General features: G+C 37.2%; 1 protein-coding gene across 1 annotated transcript in view; it reads right to left on the reverse strand.

The window, feature by feature from the left end:
- NETO2 (neuropilin and tolloid like 2) overlaps positions 1 to 21,490 on the reverse strand; it is a 67,696-nt gene that overhangs the window by 20,418 nt on the left and 25,788 nt on the right. The window contains exon 8 of the mRNA XM_065898795.1: positions 3,268 to 3,496. Within this exon, the coding sequence (XP_065754867.1) occupies positions 3,268 to 3,496 (229 nt within the window). The remainder of the gene's footprint in view (positions 1 to 3,267; positions 3,497 to 21,490) is intronic.

Genomic DNA, 21,490 nt, shown 5'->3' on the forward strand with positions numbered 1-21,490 from the left:
GTAAGATGGCTCTAGTAGCACTTAGTTGTCTTTAACTTCATTTGAAACAATTTTGTTAGATTGTGACATCTGTCATATCAGTGTGCATTTAAAAAAAGACTTAACAAAATTGGTGAATTTTTGTGTAGCCATTTTAATATTGAAGATGAAAGAAAAAAAGCAACATTTTCGGCATATTATGCTTTATTATTTCAAGAAATGTAAAAACGCAACTGAAACGCAAAAAAAGATTTGTGCCAGTGTATGGAGAAGGTGCTGTGACTGATCGAACATGTCAAAAGCGGTTTGTGAAGTTTTGTGCTGGAGATTTCTCACTGGACGATGCTCCACAGTCGGTAGACCAGTTGTAGTGATCAAATTGAGAGATTAACTGAGAACAATCAACGTTATACAACGCGGGAGATAGCCAACATATTCAAAATATCTAAATCAAGCACTGAATATCATTTGCACCAGCCTGGTTATGTTAATTTCTTTGACATTTCGGTTCTACATAAGCTAAGTGAAAAAACCCTTCTTGACTGTATTTCCACATGTGATTCTGTACTTGAATGTAATGAAAACGTTCTGTTTTTAAAACAAATTGTGATGGGTGATGAAAAGTGGATACTGCGCAATAATGTGGAACAGAAGAGATCGTGGGGCAAGAGAAATGAACCACTACCAACCACAGCAAAGGCTGGTCTTCATCCAAAGAGGGTGATGTTGAGTATATGGTAGGATTGGAAGGGAGTCCTCTATTATGAACTTCTTCCAGAAAACCAAACCATTAATTCCAACAAGTACTGCTCCCAATTAGAGCAAATGAAAGCAGCACTCGACGAAAAGCATCCAGAATTAGTCAACAGAAAATGCATAATCTTCCATCAGGATTACGCAAGGCCACGTGTTTCTTTGATGACCAGGCAAAAACTGTTACAGCCTGGCTAGGAAGTTCTGATTCATCCACCGCATTCATCAGACATTGCACCTTCGGATTTCCATTTATTTAGGTCTTTACAAAATTCTCTTAATAGAAAAACTTTCAATTCCCTGGAAGACTGTAAAAGGCAGCAGGTACAGTTCTTTGCTCAAAAAGATAAAAATTTTGGGAAGATGGAAGTATGAAGTTGCCTGAAAAATGGCAGAAGGTCGTGGAACAAAAGGATGAATATGTTGTTCAATAAAGTTCTTGGTGAAAATGAAAAATATGTCTTTTATTTTTACTTAAAAACCAAAGGCACTTTTTGGCCAACCCAATAACTATGGAGTTGTAAATAATAAAGGTGATCTCTATGAACTGATATGGAGTGATTTCCAGGATATACTGTTAAGTGAAAGAAGCAAAGTGCAAAGAGTATAATATGCTTGTCATGTAAGAAAAAAGAAGCTATGAGAAAATACACATGTATCAGCTCTTTTGTGTAAAAAGAAATGCATGATGGATACACCAGGGACTAATGTGATTAGTTACCAGTAGAGAGTTGGTAGGAATGGAGTGCAAAGAATTGGGGGTGGGACTGGCACAGGAGAGGTGAGAAAGGAACAATATTTGAGTGTATCTTTTTGTAGAGCACTCTTTGAATAATGGCAATATTCCAGGTACTCTGAAAATAAAAACAATTTAAAGTAACCATGATGAGGGTGGGGGGGACACAAAACAAAATATAAACAGTCACAACAATCACAAATGAACCTAAGTGTACTACAGATGAACCACACGCAAAGGAGAGAGGAAGACAACTAACCTAAGTAAATGGAACACCATATTTTGACAGCATGGCTCAAGATAAAAAGAACTGCACACAAATAGTGTACTCTGTTAGGAAATTTCTAACAGGGATATGGGTTAGCAATCCTAAAATTACTTTATGTGTATCCTAGGATTGAACAAATAAATATACCATGGATAATTAGAGCCAGATTTCTCACTAGAAGAGAAGGAAAGGGCTTTTTGGAAACATGGTTGGTTCTAAGGCTTGGGCAAGGAAAACACAAGTTGAGCCTGGTTCAGCCTGCGGAACAGAAAGTAAGGAAGTGATTAAAAAAAATAATGGGCTTATTATCCAAAGCGTACAGGAGGCAACCTGAAGGAGCTCCCAATGGCCAAAGCCGGGACTTTGAGCAATAAAGTAACTTTTATTATAGAGTAACATATATATATTATATATAAAATAATAGAGTAAAATGAGCTCATACTGACACAAACAACTGAATAAATCAATGAAGGAAAAAGAACAGCTCTTCTTCACAGAATTATAATTAAGTGTAGAAGGAATGATGGAAACAGAAAACCACGATTAGGTAAATACTGAAGCAATAACTATTACAGGCAGAAATCATTAACAGATGCTAAAACTAGTGAGCAAAAGGATATGTGCATACTCTCAAAGAAACTTATTAATTAGAAAGGAAAAATTATTATTTATAGTGGAGAAATGTGGCAGACAGTACCTTAAGGAAGTGATCCAAGTTAGTGTAAGGCAAACCACATTACATACCCCATCTCACTGGTATGATGTACTGAAAAAGGTGGAATGTGATTTCTATGGTATTCTTGACAGAAATGCATAACCTCAATTGAATCCATGAGAGAACATCGGACAAACCTAAATCAATGGGCATTCTAAGTAGCTGGCCAGTGCTCTTCAAATGCATCCAGGTCATTAAAGACTGAGGAAGTGTCACAAATGGAAGAGACTAAAGGAGACATGACAATTAAAGGCAATGTGGGATCTTGAATCAGAAAGGGACATTAATGAGAAAACTACTGATTTCTCAGTAAGATCTCTATATTGGTTAATAATATTCCATCAGTGTTAATATTCAGTTTTCCAACGGTTTTGTAAGATGTTAACATTAAGGGAATCTGAGTGAAGGGCACAGGAGAACTCTACTATTTTTACAACTTTCTATAAGCTTAAAATTACTTTAAAAGTTTTTAAAAAAACAGTCGATCTAAATCTTTGGGGAACATGGTTTGGTGGATTCACATTATTCACCAAGCTGAATTCATACTACTGATAATTATTTTCAATTTTGAAAATCTTGAGAAGTCTCCACTTTTTGCACTATCACATGTTTATATCTTTATAATAGGTAGTGTTTCAACTTATGCATTACCATGTCTTTTTTCACGCCTGACAGTTCCTTAAGAATACATACTAAGACCTAGTTACTTTTACATTCTGTGACTAGCAGTCTTTGTCTAAAGGAAATGCTCTGTAATTGTATTCTGAATAAATGATTAAGTAAAAGATCTCAATGCTATAGGAATTATTTACTTACGCTCCACAAAGGAAGTAAAGAGCATTCTGAACCTGCTAAGCCGACTACCTTCATCAGCCCACATCCGTATCACCCCAACTCCTGTTTTAAGCGTTACATCGTTGGCCACAGTGCTGCAAAACTTGGCCTTCAGATTTTCAATAGAACTGCTCCCATCGTAGACTGCAACGAAATTTCTCTTGCATTCATTTGAGTGCTCCATCTGATAATCTAGGAACCTCAAATAAATCTGTAACATGAAAACAAAGAAAAACAGTGCTTTTAAAGATACATTAAAATTTCTAGTTCTATTATCCAATCAATATGTAAGTTAAAACTGCATTGAGTTATAACACCTGACAGAAAAACAATAACTAAAAGGATGATGCCTAAGTAAGTAAAAGAACTAAGACTAATGGTCTGTTTCTTTGGTTGTCTTACTAATGAAACCAAGCATTAAGGAACCTAGTTTGTGTTGTGTCTGTAAAGAGAAATTTTTTGCTCCATGACTATCTTACATGTTTTCCTTGTTATAAAAGCAAACTCGTGGTACTGAGAAACTGGGAAAATAAAAGAAACATAATTCTATTACTCTAACAATTATTGTGATAAACTTTTTTTTCTTCACATCTAAAAAAAAATTTATTTTTGGCTGTGTTGGGTCTTCGTTGCTGCGCGCGCTTTCTCTAGTTGTGGCGAGCAGGGTCTACTCTCGTTGCAGGGCCCGTGCTTCTCATTGTGGTGGCTTCTCTTGTTGCGGAGCATGGGCTCTAGGTGTGTGGGCTTCAGCAGTTGTGGTGCATGGGCTTAGCTGCTCCGCGGCATGTGGGATCTTCCCGCACCAGGTATCGAACCCACGTCCCCTGCATTGGCAGGTGGATTCTTAACCACTGCACCACCAGGGAAGTCGCTCTTCACATTTTCAAAACCTAAGTTTAATTGTAAGATACACACATCCTGCTTTTGCTGTAACACATCAAAACCTACCTATACTCTTCATAACTGTAATCATGCCCATGTCTTGTCATTTATTTACCCACTATCTCACTGTTGCACATTTAAGTGGTTTTAAGATTTTACTCCATAAATTAACAATTTCTATTTTCAGTCAGAAAGATTTAAACTGGAGTTTCAAAATACACACTATTATAGTTTTCTATTTTGCTTAGTATCCCCCTTCCTCAAATTTTATAGGCAGCTTGCTACCTGGCACTAAGTTATTCTTAAAATGTGCCTGACCCATTCTTATTTGAAGAGTTCCATTAGATTGTAGGCTTAGAAAGACCTTGAGCATAATCTCCAAAAGAACAGAATGAAATAGGTATTATTCTTTATGGGCTGGAAGGAAATTAAGGCTCACAGGGATTAAGGAATTTGCCCAAGGTTACTTAGGGCGAGGATTTGAACCTAGGTTGCTCTGACTCTTAAACTGTACGTTCTTCCCATTCCCTGGGATGCCTTCTATGTGTGCAGGCACACACACACACACACACTCTCTCATACACAGTTCACCTTTTGGCTCTACTTGTTCATAGGTAACTCTACAATTAAAATAATATTTTAGTGAATGAAGAATGAAGACTTCTTTGATTGCCTTTGGAGACATCTAGTGGGTATTCACCTGCTGGTTGCTATCCTGGAGGTAGCAGTATGATGCCACACCCATTCTTTATTTTAAAGGGCTTCATAAAACAAAAATGTCAGATATTTTTCCCCCTAAAATACCTTGAGGACATAAAACTAAGAACAAAAACTCAAAAATACAGCTCAGAGTTAAATTTTGACTAGTAACTTTGGCTTATTTGAAATGACCAATTAGCCACTTTCAAGAGACTGGTGGAAAATCACCAGTAATGGATTTCCATTTCAAAATTTCATAAAACCTCCAAAAATATATTTTAACACAGAAGCAATGTGTTTGCTTAAAATATATCATTTGTTTTCATTACTTTCTTCATCATTCATATAACCAAAACATACTGCCCATGGTTCTCTGGCAGTATCACTACTACTGTAATTATTTGTCTTCTCCATTAGATTGTACGGTCTTCTAATGAGCGTATCACATGCTAATTCTATCCAGTACAATTCTTGCTGACAGCAATTAATGAAAAAGTGACTAGGTTTATAAAACCTAGTTTGGTAGAGCTAAATACCAGAAAAATAATCAGGAAGTTTGAAGTATTTACTTTTTTTTTTTTTTTAACTGAAGAAACATGGTACTTGTATAAGGCCATAGTAAATGCTCTTTAAATATATAACTTTTAAAAGTCAAGGTTTTAAGGCAAGTCATATGACAAGAATGACATTCTTTTCTATTGTGAATACAGATAAATACTGGTTAATAGTTTAATTCAACTGATCTTCAGAAAATATTTCTAACAATATGAGGCTGACCAATTGCAATGGGTGAAGGGGTACACAAACTACTCTTCTCTCACCTAAATTACAGGAGACGAGATCTTTTAGTAAACACAAACACTCTTGGCCTCTTACCCACTCCTATACCCTCCCCAGGGAAGTGGAGAGAGTCACTTGGATGGGGGGAAATTTGGTCCCTTTTTCCTTCCCTCTTTCCCTGGACCAGCGAGTACGAGAAACAGTGACCTGGGTAAGTGGGTCTCTTCTGCAGATGCACTTTCCCTGGATGGGACGGTCCAGTCTAGACTGAGGTAGGTGGACCTAGTGGGTAGGGAATAAGCAAATCTAGTTTGATTCTTTCACTAAGTTGCTTCCCCTAGCCTTTAGTGTAATAAAGGGGCTAGTCTGAATCTTCATGTTCTCAACTGGTTCGTAACTCCAGTGGGGAAAAAAACGCTTTTTACTAGAGCCCCCAAAAGAAATGCAATGAAATCCTCAGAAAGCTGTTATTTTTATGGAAAGGCCACTGATAAAAATAGACTAAAACACTACTTACATACTCAACACCAATGACTTCTTTTGTATATATAAGTGAATATTTCTTCAACATCACCCATTAAGTACTTTACCCCATTTTGAGTACTCAAGGGTTATGGTGGTGTTTCATATTTTTTCTTTTAAGGTACTCAAATAAAATCATCTGCTTACTTTCTTATTTAACACAATTTTTAAAATCTGACCCACTTTTTACAAAATAAATTTATTTATTTTTGGCTGCATTGGGTCTTCGTTGCAGCACGTGGGCATCCTCTAGTTGCAGTGAGTGGGGGCTACTCTTCGTTGCGGTGCGAGGGCTTCTCACTGCAGTGGCTTCTCTTGTTGCAGAGCACAGGGTCTAGGTGTGTGGGCTTCAGTAGTTGTGGCACACAGGCTCAGCAGTTGTGGCTCACGGGCCCTAGAACATGCGGGCTCAGTAATTGTGGCTTGTGGGCTCTAGAGCGCAGGCTCAGTAGTTGTGGCACACGGGCTTAGTTGCTCTGTGGCATGTGGGATCTTCCCAGACCAGGGCTCGACCCGTATCCCCTGCACTGGCAGGCAGATTCTTAACCACTTCACCACCAGGGAAGTCCCTTGATCCACTTTCCATGTCAACTGTGAACAGTACTTTTTATGTTAACTTTAAAAAATCGACTTACTTTTATTAATAAAAAGTAACATTCTCCACTATTCAACATTCTAGGTCACACTCCTAAAAAACTTATGAATATAGAATCATTTCTTCATGAAGTATTTCAAGAAAGAGCAAGATCTAAAGTATTAATTTCACTTAAGCATTTAAATACTTAACTATTAAATATGGTCAAAAACCCCCACCTCTGTACATTCATCCCTCAGTATCCATGGGGAACTGGTCCTAGAAAGGACCTGATCTGGATACCAAAATCTGCAGATGCTCAAGTCCTATAGTCAGCCCTCTGTATTTGTGCTTCTGCATCTATAGATCCAACCAACTGCAGATTGTGTAGCACTATAATATTTATTGAAAAAAATCAGTATATAAGTGAACCTGTGCAGTTCAATTCTGTGCACAACTGACCCTTGAACAACGTGGGTTTGAACTGTGCAGGTCCACTTATATGGATTTTATTCAATAAATATATACTACAGTACTACACAGTCTGTAGTTGGTTGAATCTGAGGATGCGGAACCTCAGATACAGAGGGCTGACTATACAGCTATACTCAGAATTTCAACTGCAAGCAGGTTGGTAGCCCTATCCCCTGTGTTGTTCAAGTGTCAACTGTACAGCTAAAGCCTTCTATGTTCCCATTATCTTTCCTACACATCCCATCCTAAGTATAATTTTTATAATTCCTATGTACAGTTTTAGATTTTTAAATTTATGTATCTGTAAAAATATATAGTATTTTTTGTATATTTTATTTACTTTTTTGTGTATTTTAAAATCTTGGATCAACTGTAGAAATGAGTCACTATCCATTTTCCTTTTGGACATTTAGCTTGCTTCCACTTTTTAAAATATTAAATACTGCTGTAAACATTCTTGTATTCTCGTTATGCTCTCATATGATGAGTATCTGGGTATTTATCTAGAAGCAGGGTTGCTGTATTGTAGGACATAACAATTTTCAGCTTTACCTGAGCATACCAAATGACTTTCCAAGGTGGCTGTAGCAATTTATTCTTCCAAAGTAAGTTAAGAGAATTTCAGTTCCTCAATCCTTGCTGACACTTGGTCACAAGACATTCAGTCAAGTCTCAAGTAATATATAATAAAATCCTCTGACAAATGCAGAGTCAAGCGACAGCCACCATAATCAAGAAGTTCCATCACCCCCCAAATTCCCTCCTGCTGCTCCTCAGCAGTCAAAATCCATCTTCAATCTTGTTTCCTGGCAACCAATGACCTTTTGCTGTCGTTCCACCTTTCCCATATAAACAAAAAAATTTTTTTTTGGCTGTGCTGGGTCTTCATTGCTGCACATGGGCTTTTCTCTAGTTGCGGTGAGCAGGGGCTACTCTTCGTTGTGATGCATGGGCTTCTCATCGCGATGGCTTCTCTTGTTGTGGGCCCCAGAGTGCACAGGCTTCAGTAGTTGTGGCGTGTGGGCTCAGTAGTGGCTCGTGGGCTCTAGAGCACAGGCTCAGTAGTTGTGGCACACAGGCTTAGTTGCCCTGCAGCATGTGGGATCTTCCCGGACCAGGGATCAAACCCATGTCCCCTGCATTGGCAGGCAGATTCTTAACCACTGGACCACCAGGGAAGTCCTAAGTAAAAGTTTTATACAAATAAAATCACAGTATTCTGAGTCTGGATTCTTTGATTAGCACAATGCATTTGAGATTCTTCTATGCTACTGCATCACCAATAGTTCGTCTCTTTTTATTCCTGAATACATTTCACTACATAGATGTACCAAACCTTATTAACAACTGAGGAACACTTAACACTGTTCCCAGTTTTTGTTCATTATGGATAAAGCTACCATAAACATTCACATTCATGTTCTTTGTGTGTAAACATATTTTTCCTTCTCCTGGGTACCCAGTCAGGAGACTGCTGAATAACATGGTAACTTTATAGGAAACCATCAAGCTGTTTTCCAAAATGGCTATATCATTTTGCATTCCTACCAGGAATGTTATTAGATTCCCAGTTGCTCTACATAGTTCCTAGCACCTGGTATTGTTTTTAAAAATTAGTTATTTTAATAGAGGTATAGAGCTATCCCACTGTGGTTTTAATTTTCAGTTTTGAAATGTCTAAATCTTCTTTGGTGAGGTGTCTGTTCCAACCTTCTGCCCATTTTTAAACTGGGTACTTTTCTTATGGTTGCGTTTTGAGTTCTGGGTTAAAGAAGTCTTTTGACAAATGATTTACAAATATTTTCTCTTAGTGCCTTTTTTTTTTCACTCAACAATGTCCTTCACAGAGAAAAATCTTTAATTTTAATGAAGTCCAATTTATAAGATTTTCTTTTATGGATTCTCCTTTGATGTCATACCTAAAAACTCTTTCCCTAACCCAAAGTCAGAGATTTTGCCTATGTTTTCTTCTAAAAGTTTTGCAATATACTTGTTTTTATGTAAGATATTAAGATATAAGTATAGTTCAAATTTTTTTTTTTTTGCAGTATGCAGGCCTTTCACCGCTGTGGCCTCTCCCGTTGCGGAGCACAGGCTCCGGATGCACAGGCTCAGCGGCCATGGCTCACGGGCCCAGCTGCTCCGTGGCATGTGGGATCCTCTCGGACCGGGGCATGAATCCGTGTCCCCTGCATCGGCAGACAGACTCTCAACCACTGCGCCACCAGGGAAGCCCCTGGGTGTTGAGTTTTTAAGATTGAGATAATCATGTAGCTTTCCTTCTTAATTTATATAATGAATTACATTGATTTTTCAAATGTTGAATTGGCCTTGCATTCCTGGGATAAACCACACTTGGCTGTGATTACTTAGGTGTATTATACTTTTCATATATTGCTGGATTAGACTGGCTAATACTTGAAGGATTTTTGCATCTATTTTCTTATCAAAAATTTTTTTTGACGTGGACCATTTTTAAAGTCTTTATTGAATTTGTTACAATATTGCTTCTGCTTTATGTTTTGTTCTTTTGGCTGCAAGACACGTGGGATCTTAGCTCCCCGACCAGGGATCAAACCTGCACCGCATGCATTGGAAGGCAAAGTCTTAACCACTGGACCACCAGGGAAGTCCCCTGCAACTATTTTCTGGAATAACAATTATGATACCAATTCCAACATGTGGGTCTTTTTTGCCCCCCCCCCACCAGTAATTCTCAAACATCAGCTGGGTGTCCTACAATTGAACTCAATTATGACACCATCTACCCAGAGACATCATCCGATTCTGAAGGTTGAGGGCTCCCAGGGGACTGGCCTCCACTTCAGATGCCAAACACGAGTCCAGGTTGTCACATGATTCTGACTGACTGGCTATAAATCTGATGTTCCTAAGATCTCATTCTTGGGTTCCTTTAATTTGCTAGGTGGCTTACAGGACTCAGAAAACCAGTTTACTTACTAGATTATTTGTTACCCTGGTAATAAGCCTCCAACTCTTGGGGATTTCCAGAAGTCACCTCATTAACATAAACTCACTTGTGGTTGAAAGGGGCTTGTTATGAATAACAAGACACCCATATCAACTTTATGGCACTGAAACATTTTCAGGAACTGGGAACAAGAGACCAAATATTGTAACAATAGATGCTCTCATTGCTCTTATCACTCAGGAAATTCCAAGGGTTTTGCGAGCTCTGAGCCAGAAATGTGCATGAAGACCAAATATATATATATTTCTTATTACAGAGCAAAACCTCACAGGGGGAATATTGATCAGTAATTTCCTTATAATGTGTTCGGTGGTATCAGGGTGATGCTTGTCTTGAGTTTAGAAGTGTTCCTCCCCTTGTACTTCCTGGAAGAGATTGCAAAGAACTGGCATTATTTCCCCTTTAAATGTTTGTTGTAATTTGTCAGTGTATCCATTTAGGAGCTTTCTTTGTAAGAAGGTTTTTAACTATGAATTCAATTTATTTCATAAATATATGGCCGTTCAGGTTACATATTTCTTCTTAGATGTGTTTGGGCAGCTTGTGGTTTTTAAGAAATTTGTCCAGTTCGTTTGAGTCATCTGATTTTGGGGCACAGAAAGGTCCACTGTTTTACTGGAGGGTCTATAGCGAGGTCCTCTGTTTTGTTCCTGACGTTGGTAAAATGGTTTATATTCATCCAGATATTTACCATTTCTGTACCCTTTCATGAAATTCCAAGATTCTTTCTAGTGCCATTTCTCTTTTATCTAAAGAACTTCCTTAGCATTTTTTTATAGCAGGTCTGCAGGAAATGAATTCTTTGTTTGTTTTTATTAGGGTATGTACTTACTTTGCCCTCATTCCTGAAACGATATTTTTGCTGGATATAAAATTCTTAAGTTCAGGGCTTCCCTGGTGGTGCAGTGGTTGAGAGTCCGCCTGCCAATGCAGGGAACACGGGTTCGTGCCCCGGTCCGGGAAGATCCCACATGCCGCGGAGTGGCTGGGCCCGTGAGCCATGGCCGCTGGGCCTGCACGTCCGGAGCCTGTGCTCCGCAACAGGAGAGGCCACAACAGTGACAGGCCCACATACCACACACACACACACACAAAAATTCTTAAGTTCATAGTTCCTTTTTTCAGCACTTAAAGGTTTTGATGCTTGGCTTTTATGATTTCTGAAGAGAAATCCAGTCATTCAAATTGTTTCTTTATACAAAATACATCATTTTTCTGTGTCACAGCTCAAAGCTTTCGATCTTAGGTTTCAAGTAGCTTGATTTGATATGAGTAGGCTTTGTTTTATGTTTGTTTTTATCCTGTTTGGTGTTTGCTATGCTTCTTGAATCTGTAAATTTGTCTCTCAGCAATTTTTTTGTAGTTATTTCTTCGAATTTTTTTTCTACAACAAACTTTTCTCTTTCTGGTACTTAAGTGACATAAATTTTAGGCCTTTAGAAACTGTTCCACAGGTCCCTGAGACTTTAGTATAATTTGTTTTCAATTTTTTTTTCTCAGTACTTCAAATTAGGTCGTTTCTACTGAGTCACCTTCAAGTTTACTGACTTTCCTCTATAATCTCCACTCTCCTATTGGCCCATACAGTGAATATATTTTAGAAGTTTAAGATATATTTTTTCCATTCTAAAATTTTCACTTGGTTCATTTTTATAGTTTCTATTTCTCTGCTAAGATCTATCTTTTCAGGCTTCCCTGGTGGTGCAGTGGTTGAGAGTCCACCTGCCGATGCAGGGGACAAGGGTTCGTGCCCCAGTCCAGGAAGATCCCACATGGCGCGGAGCAGCTGAGCCTATGAGCCATGGCTGCTGAGCCTGCGCGTCCGGAGCCTGTGCTCCGCAATGGGAGAGGCCACAGCAGTGAAGGCCCGCATACCGCAAAAAGAAAAAGAAAAAAAGATCTATCTTTTCACTCATTTCAGGAATGTTTATCTTTACCTTATGGAACATGGTTATATTGTTGCTATAAAATCTACAATTCATCTGAGTCCTGTTAGGGTTGGGATCTGCTGCTTTCTCCTTTCAGAATTAATCACATTTCCCTGGTTCTTTATATTGCCGGTAATTTTAAAATTATATCCTGCACATTTTGGATATAACACTGAAACTCTGGGTCCTCTTAAAAATCTGTGGACAATGCCGAGTTCTGTTGCTTGTTTTATCAGGCAACCTACCCAGAAACGTTCAGACTGCATGTACTGCCTCTTTTTGTGGGTGTGGGTTCCAGTGTTGGTTCAGTTTTCAAGGCCTTTGCTGTGCTATGTAGACTTGCCCAGGGCATGCCCTACTCAGGCATTTGGATAGTGTTTATAATGTAATTTGGTCCTCAACACCTTTGCCATGTTTCTGTGGGCCTGTTCCATGCATATGCAGCTCAGGAGGAAGCCAGAATTAGCACCTGTCTCTACCTCCCTGTTCTCCAAGACTTCTCATTCTCTGGGTAACACAGTTTCCTCTTCTCGGTTCCTCTGGTGGCCAGAAAGATAAGTTTTCCTCAGTTTTTAATCTCTTAACCTGTTATGAGTTCTGAGTGACTAAGAACAAAGAGAAAAAAAAATAATGGGGATCCCCTCCATACTCTCCAGACATCACCATATACTTTTCCAAGTTCTACTGGTTAAGGAGATGGGGTTTCAGTTGCTGCTGTAGCTGCTGTGACTGGTGCTGACCTTGGGCAGAGCTAGTAAAGGGGAAAAAACAAACCAGGGACGCCCCTCTGCCCTCAGTTTGTAAGGGCCCCTTTCTCAGTCTTCTGGCTAGAGCGCTTTCTTCTGTCTGTACCTGCTTTCAGTTCCACAAATCAGCCCAAAAGACAAAGGAGAAGGAAAAAAAACTGTGATTCTCACCCTTTTGGGGTGATTATTAAAGTTTTTACTTCCTTCCCAAACCCATCTTCTAATGGTTACTTTTCAGAATCCTTATGCAATTGCTTTTAGTGTTCTATCCAGAGTTCTCAGTTATAATAAGTTAAGAGCAATAAGCTATAGTGGGCTTACTCTATCTTGGCTGGTTCTGGAAGTCATTTATTTTAATGTAGTATAATTGATAAATCTTATCTTTATGGTTTACACTTTGTGTCTTCTTTGTTTTTAATAAAACGTTTCCTAACCAAAGGTTATATTTAGAACTATACTCCTGTATTTTCTTCTAAACGTTTTAGTTTTAACATTTAGGAATGAATTTTATGTCAAGTGCAAGACAGAGATCTCACATCAATAGTCAATTGTTGTAACATCAATTATCAAGTGTCTCCTTTTGATCCGGCATGCTATATATTATATACCAAGCTTCCATACGTGTGTAGTCCTACTTTTAGAAATCTTACTCAGTTTTATCAGTTTGCATAGCCCAATGATAAATGCATTCTGTCCAACTACCCCAACTTTATCTCGAAGGGTAAGTACTCCACTTTGTTTTTATTCAAAATTGTCATGGTTCTTCTGGACCCTTTCCTCTTCTTTGTGAATTTTAGAATTAGCTTGCCAAGTTCCCCAGAAAGCCGTGCTGGGATCTGGACTGGAATTTTAAATTGATAGATTAATTAGGGAACAAAAAACATTTCCATCTTCCCATCCATGAAAATGGTGCATGTCTCTCTCTTCCCCCATTTCTGTAGGCCTTCTTTTGTGTATTTCAATATAATTTAAAAATTTACTTCCTGGTACCTTATGATTTGTTCTTTTCAGTTTTTTTTTTAAGTTTTACTTTCAAACTGCTTTTGGCTGTAGTACAGAAAACCAATTTATTTTTCTAGCTCATGAACATTTTTTCTTTCTCTCATCTTGTTGCATTGACCACCACCAATAAAATACTAGCAATAGACATAAGTCTAAAGAAAATGATTTTAAGGTTTCACCATCAACTATGATGTTTGCTTTAAGGATTTTAGTAGATATTTCTCATCATGCTGAAGATACATCCTATGTTGGAATTACATATGTGGTAAACTACATCATTTGATTTTCTCATATTAAACTGTCCAAAAATTTCTAAGATAAGCCCATCTTCGGTTATGATTTCTAAAAAAAATTTGGTAGGTTTAGTTTGTTACTGTTTAGTCTTTTTTTTTCCCTCCTTCATTTTATAATTCTCTGGCTTAAAATTCTCTCATTCTATTTATTTAGTTTTGATAAAACAGGCTGGGGAAAGTTCTTTCTTCTTCAGTTTTCTAAAACAGTTTATATAACATGTTCCTTGAGTATCTGGTAAAATCTAATTTGGCTAGTTTTTCTGTTAACATACTTTAAGTACAAAATCAATTTCATCAATTTGGTAAGAGTTTATTTAGGTTTTCTATTTCTTTGATTTAATTTTGATAAATTGTATATATATACACATACATTATATATTTCAGGAAATTGTCCACTTAGACTGTTTACAAATGTATTAACAAAGAACAGTCTGAAGCACTTTGATTATGGAAAATTTCAAACATGCATAAGCAGAAAAAAGAGTATCATAAACCCATTTCCCATCCCCTAACTTTAGCTTTATCTATACCTCTCCCCACTTCTGCCTCTCATGTATTATTTTGGGACAAATTCCAGAGATATCATTTCACATGTTAAATAGTTCCATATGTACTGTTAAAGATGACTTTAAAAAATAACCTCATATTATCACACCAAACAAATGAATAATTTCCTAATATAAAATACCAGTGTTCAGACTTCTAATTGTCTCTTAATGTTCCCACCCTTTTCTAGTTTGAGTCCAAACTCACTCATTCGACTTACATTTTTTAATCATTTGACTTACATTTCTTAATCTGTAGGGTCCCCTGCTGGTTTTCTTTTTCCCTTTGTAATTTATTTATTGAGGAAATGCTTTTTTTTTTTTTCTTTTGTTCAGCAGGTCTTCTTCATAGTTTGTCTTATAATGGTTTCTAATCTCAGCTGTAGTTGATTTACCACCTTTTCCACTTCTAACATAATTTATGTCTTTTTTTTCTAGGTCAATCTTGCCAGAAGTATGTCCATTGTTATTATTATTTTTAAACAAAGGGCCAGCTTTAGCTTTTGTTGACTCTTTTTGTGAATTTTTTTTTTTTTTTGTGGTACACGGGCCTCTCACTGTTGCAGCCTCTCCCATTGCGGAGCACAGGTTCTGGACGCGCAGGCTCAGTGGCCATGGCGCACGGGCCCAGCTGCTCTGCAGCATGTGGGATCTTCCCAGCGTGGGGCACGAACCCGTGTCTCCTGCACCGGCAGGCGGACTCTCAACCACTGTGCCCCCAGGGAAGCCCTCTTTTTGTGAATTTTTAATTTCACTTATTTCTGCTCTTTTATTACTGCCCATTCTTTGGATATTTTGGTCATTCTTTTAGCTTCTTGAGTTGAATTTTAGCTCATTAAGTTTAAATCTTTTTCTTCTCCTAAAAGAAGCATTTATGATCATAAATTCCCTAAAGTACTTTTAGGAGTATCCCACAAGTTTTGATATGTAGTATTTTCACTATTGCTAAGTTTTTTATAAATGTGTACAAATTTCCATCCTGATTTTTTTATGTGACCTATCAATTACAAGGTGGTATATTATTAAATTTCTAAACATATGGGTTTTTTAAAGTTGAAGTTTAGTTGATTTATAATGTTAATTTCTGCTGTAGAGCAAAGTGATTCAGTTATATGTGTGTGGGAGGGAGATGCAAGAGGGAGGAGATATGGGGATATATGTATATGTATAGCTGACTCATTTTGTTATACAGCAGAAACTAACACACCGTTGTAAAGCAATTATAGTCCAAAAAGATGTTAAAAACAAAAAGATAAAAAATGTTTAAAACGGTTTTAAATTGTAAAATAGTTAGATATCAACAACAATGAAGACACTACATATCAAAACTCATGAAACATCTAAGGAAATACTTCGTAGCATACTGATAGCCCTAAGTACCTGTTAGAGAAAGAAGAACATTTGAAAATTAATTACCAAAGAATTCAATACAAGAAGCTGCAAAAAGAATCACAAGGTAAATCCGAAGAAAGCAGAAGAAATAAAAGCACAAATTGAGAAAATGGGAAGCAAAGAAACGAGAGTTGATTTTTTAAAAAAGCAGTTCTTGAAAACAAACCTCTGGCAAACTGATAAAGAAAAAAAAAGAGCAAAGGCACAAATTTAAAATGGCAAATAGAACTGAGGTTTTAAAAACTGTAAAAGAATACCGTGTAAAATATTATACCAATAAATGTGGAACCAGAAAGCATGAGCAATATTCTAGAAAAATAACTTTAAACTCAAAAAGAGATTGAAAATCTAAATAAACCTAAAATATTAAAATAAAGAAAAATATATTCTTTTCCATTATGGTTTATCTCAGGACATTGCATATAGTTCCCTGTGGTATAGAGTAGGACCTTGTTGTTTATCCATTCTATATGTAATAGTTTGCATCTGTTAATCCCAAACTCCCAATCCATCCCTCCCCCACCCTACCTCCCCCTTGGCAACCACAAGTCTTTCTCTATGTCTGTATGTTTCTGTTTCGTAGATAGGTTTATTGTGTCATATTTTAGATTCCACATAAAAGTGATATCATATGGTACTTGTCTTTTTCTGACTTACTTCCCTTAGTATGATAAGCTCTAGTTCCATTCATGTTGCTGCAAATGGCATTATCCTATTCTTCTTTATGGCTGAGTAGTAGTCCATTGTACATATGTACCACATATTCTTTAACCATTCATCTGTTGACTGACATTTAGGTTATTTCCATGTCTTCGTTATTGTAAATAGTGCTACTATGAACATAGGAATGCATGTATCTTTTCAGACTACAGCTTTGCCTGGATATATGCCCAGGAGTGGGGCTGCTGGATCATATGGTAATTCTTAGTTTTTTGAGGAATCTCCATACTGTTCTCCATAGTGGCTGTACCAACTCACATTCCCACCAACAGTGTAGGAGAGTTCCATTTCCTCCACATCCTATTCAGCCTTTGTTATTTGTAGACATTTTGTTGGCCATTCTGACCAGTGTGAGGTGGTACCTCATTGTAGTTTTGCTTGGCATTTCTCCAATAATTAGCAATGTTGAGCATCTTTTCATATGCCTATTGGCCACCTGTATTTCTTCTTTAGAGAAATGTCTATTTATGTGTTCTGCTCATTTTTCAATTGGGTTGCTTGTTTTTTTGTTGAGTTGTATGAGCTGTTCGTATATTTTGGAAATTAAGCCCTTGTCAGTTGCTTCGTTTGCACAGATTTTCTTCTATTCTGTAGGTTGTCTTTTCATTTTGTTTATGGTTTCCTTTGCTGTGAAAAAGCTTGTAAGTTTGATTAGGTCCCATTTGTTTATTTTTGTTTTTATTTCTATTGCCTTGGGAGACTGACCTGAGAACACATTCATATGATTTATGTCACACAACGCTTTGCCTATGATGTCTTCTAGTCGTTCCATGGAGTCATGTCTTATGTTTCAGTCTTTAAGCCATTTTGAGCTTTTTTTGTGTGTATGTATGGTGTGAGGGTGTGTTCTAACGTCACTGATTTACAAGCAGCTGCCCAACTTTCCTAGCAACATATGGGGTTTTAAAGTTATTGTTTGGTTGCTGGTTCCTAATTTAATTGCATTTTTGTCAGAGGATGCTCTGCATGATACCAAGCACTGGTATGTACGGCAGACTTCCTTTTTCCATTCAGTGTATGGATCAGTTTCCATAAATGTTTCAGGCATGCTTGTAGAGAATGAAAATTCTCTGGATGTTGCAAGTCAAAATATCATGTTCCATTAGGCAAACTGTGTTGTTTAAATCTTCTAAGCCTTGACATTTTTTTTTTTTGCATGCTTGATTAATTACTGAGAGGCAAAAAAAATTACATGCTATAATTGTGGATTTGTCAGTTTTCCTCAGAAACTGTCAATTCATGTTTTGTACATTTTGAGGCTATATTAATACATAAAATTTAAAATATATCTTCCTTGTGAATTCGTGACAATCTTGATTTCAATTTTAATAGCTGTATCAGCTCTTTTAGTATCTATTTTATTCCTATTTCTGTATTTTCAAAATTTCCTTTAGTTAACCTAAAACAGGATTTACTTGGATTTTAAATATAGCAGTTGGTCCAATTATTATTTTTGCCCCCAAATACCTTAATTTTGCCCTCATTTTTTTTTTAATCCACACACTGTTTCCAGTTTTTATTTCAATTTTACCATTTGAAACATTTATTTTGGAATAAATTATGTTTTATGGCTGTATTAATGCTTTTCTGTGAGGGAACCATAACTCCTCAAATTTTAACATAATTTTGTGATACATATTTGGATATATGTAAATGACCTTTTGAATGTTACACTGTCATTGTTGAAGCATTTTAATTGTTTCTTTTTTGAATTTTATTCATTTTATTTGAATATTATTTATTTTTTTACACAGCAGGTTCTTCTTAGTCATCCATTTTACACATATTAGTGTATATATGTCAATCCCAATTCCCAATTCATCACACCATCCCTCCACCCCACTTTCCACCATTGGTGTCCATACTTTTGTTCTCTACATCTGTGTCTCAATTTCTACCCTGCAAACCAGTTCATCTGTACCATTTTTTTAGATTCCACATATATGTGTTAATATATGATATTTGTTTTTCTCTCTTTGCCTTACTTCATTCTGTATGACAGTCTCTAGATCCATCCACATCTCTCCAAATGACCCAATTTCGTTCCTTATTATGGCTGAGGAATATTCCATTGTATATATGTACCACAACTTCTTGATCCATTCGTCTGTCAATGGGCATTTAGGTTGCTTCCATGACCTGGCTATTGTAAATAGTGCTGCAATGAACATTAGGGTGCATGTGTGTTTTTGAATTATGGTTTTCTCTGGCTATATGCCCAGTAGTGGGATTGCTGGGTCATATGGTAATTCTATTTTTAGTTCTTTAAGGAACCTCCAAACCGTTCTCCATAGTGGCTGTATGAATTTATATTCCCACCAACAGTGAAAGAGGGTTCCCTTTTCTCTGCACCCTCTCCAGCATTTGTTGTCTGTAGATTTTCTGATGATGCCCATTCTGACTGGTGTGAGGTGATACCTCATTGTAGTTTTGATTTGCATTTCTCTAATAATTAGTGATGTTGAGCAGCTTTTCATGTGCTTCTTTGCCATCTGTATGTCTTCTTTGGAGAAATGTCTATTTAGGCCTTCTGCCCATTTTTTGATTGTCTTGTTTGTTTTTTTAATATTGAGCTTCATGAGCTGTTTACATATTTTGGAGATTAATCCTTTGTCCATTGATTCATTTGCAAATATTTTCTCCCATTCTGAGGGTTGTCTTTTCGTCTTGTTTGTAGTTTCCTTTACTGTGCAAAAGCTTTTAACTTTCATTAGGTTCCATATGTTTATTTTTGTTTTTATTTCCATTACTCTAAGAGGTGGGTCAAAAAAAGATCTTGCTGTGATTTACGTCAGAGTGTTCTTCCTACGTTTTCTTCTAAGAGCTTTATAGTTTCCAGTCTTACATTTAGTTCTCTAATCCATTTGAGTTTATTTTTGTGTATGGTGTTAGGAAGTGTTCTAATTTCATTCTTTTACATGTAGCTGTCCAGTTTTCCCAGCACCACTTATTGAAGAGACTGTCTTTTCTCCATTGTATATCCTTGCATCCTTTGTCATAGATCAGATGACCACAGGTGCGTGGGCTTATCTCTGGGCTTTCTATCCTGATCCATTGATCTGTATTTCTGTTTTTATGCCAGTACCATACTCTCTTGATTACTATAGCTTTGTAGTATAGTCTGAAGTCAGGGAGTCTGATTCCTCCAGCTCATTTCTTTCCCTCAATACTGCTGTGGCTATTCGGGGTCTTTTGTGTCTCCATACATATTTTAAGATTTTTTGTTCTAGTTCTATAAAAAATGCCATTGGTAATTTGATAGGGATTGCACTGAATCTGCAGATTGTTTTGGGTAGTACAGTCATTTTCACAATACTGTTTCTTCCAACCCAAGAACATGGTACACATCGCTCCATCTGTTTGTATCATCTTTAATTTCTTTCATCAGTGTATTATAGTTTTCTGCATACAGGTCTTTTGTCTCCCTAGGTAGGTTTACTCCTAGGTGTTTTATTCTTTTTGTTGCAATGGTAAATGGGAGAATTTCTTTCAGATTTTTCATCATTAGTGTATAGGAATGCAAGAGATTTCTGTGCATTAATTTTGTACCTTGTAGTTTCACCAAATTCATTGATTAGCTCTAGTACTTTTCTGGTGGCATCTTTAGGATTCTCTATGTGTAGCATCATGTCATCTGAAAACAGTGACAGTTTTACTTCTTCCCCGATTTGTATTCCTTTTATTTGTTTTTCTTCTCTGATTGCCACAGCTAGGACTTCCAAAACTATGTTGAATAACAGTGGCGAGAGTGGACATCCTTGTCTTGTTTGTGATCTTAGAGGAAATGCTTTCAGTTTTTCACCCTTGAGAATGAGGTTTGCTGTAGGTTTGTCATATATGGGCTTTATTATGTTGAGATAGGTTCCCTCTATGCCCACTTCCAGGAGAGTTTTTATCATAAATGGGTGTTGAATTTTGTCAAAAGCTTTTTCTGCATCTATTGAGATGATCATATGGTTCTTATTCTTCAATTTGTTAATATGGTGTATCACACTGATTGATTTGTGTATAATGAAGAATCTTTGCATCCCTGGGATAAATCTCACTTGATCATTGCATATGATCCTTTTAATGTGTATGTTGGATTCTGTTTGCTAGTATTTTGTTGAGGATTTTTGCATCTATGTTCATCAGTGATATTGGCCTGTAGTTTTCTTTCTTTGTGACATCTTTGTCTGCTTTTGGTATCAGGGTGATGGTGGCCTCGTAGAATGAGTTTGGGAGTGTTCCTTCCTCTGCAATTTTTTGGATGAGTTTGAGAAGGATGGGTATTAGCTCTTCTCCAAATGTTTGATAGAATTCACCTGTGAAGCCATCTGGTCCTGGACTTTTGTTTCCTGGGGGATTTTTTTTTTTTTTTTTGTGGTAGGCGGGCCTCTCACTGTTGTGGCCTCTCCCGTTGAGGAGCACAGGCTCCGGACGCGCAGGCCCAGCAGCCATGGCTCACGGGCCCAGCCGCTCTGCGGCATGTGGGATCTTCCCGGACTGGGGCACGAACTCGTGTCCACTGCATCGGCAGGCGGACTCTCAACCACTGCGCCACCAGGGAAGCCCTCCTGGGAGATTTTTAATCACAGTTTTAATTTCATTACTTGTGATTGGACTGTTCATATTTTCTATTTCTTCCTGGTTCTGTCTTGGAAGGTTATACGTTTC

Source organism: Phocoena phocoena, chromosome 20 (genome assembly GCF_963924675.1).
Source record: "Phocoena phocoena chromosome 20, mPhoPho1.1, whole genome shotgun sequence".
In the NCBI taxonomy this organism is placed as follows: Eukaryota; Metazoa; Chordata; class Mammalia; order Artiodactyla; family Phocoenidae; genus Phocoena; species Phocoena phocoena.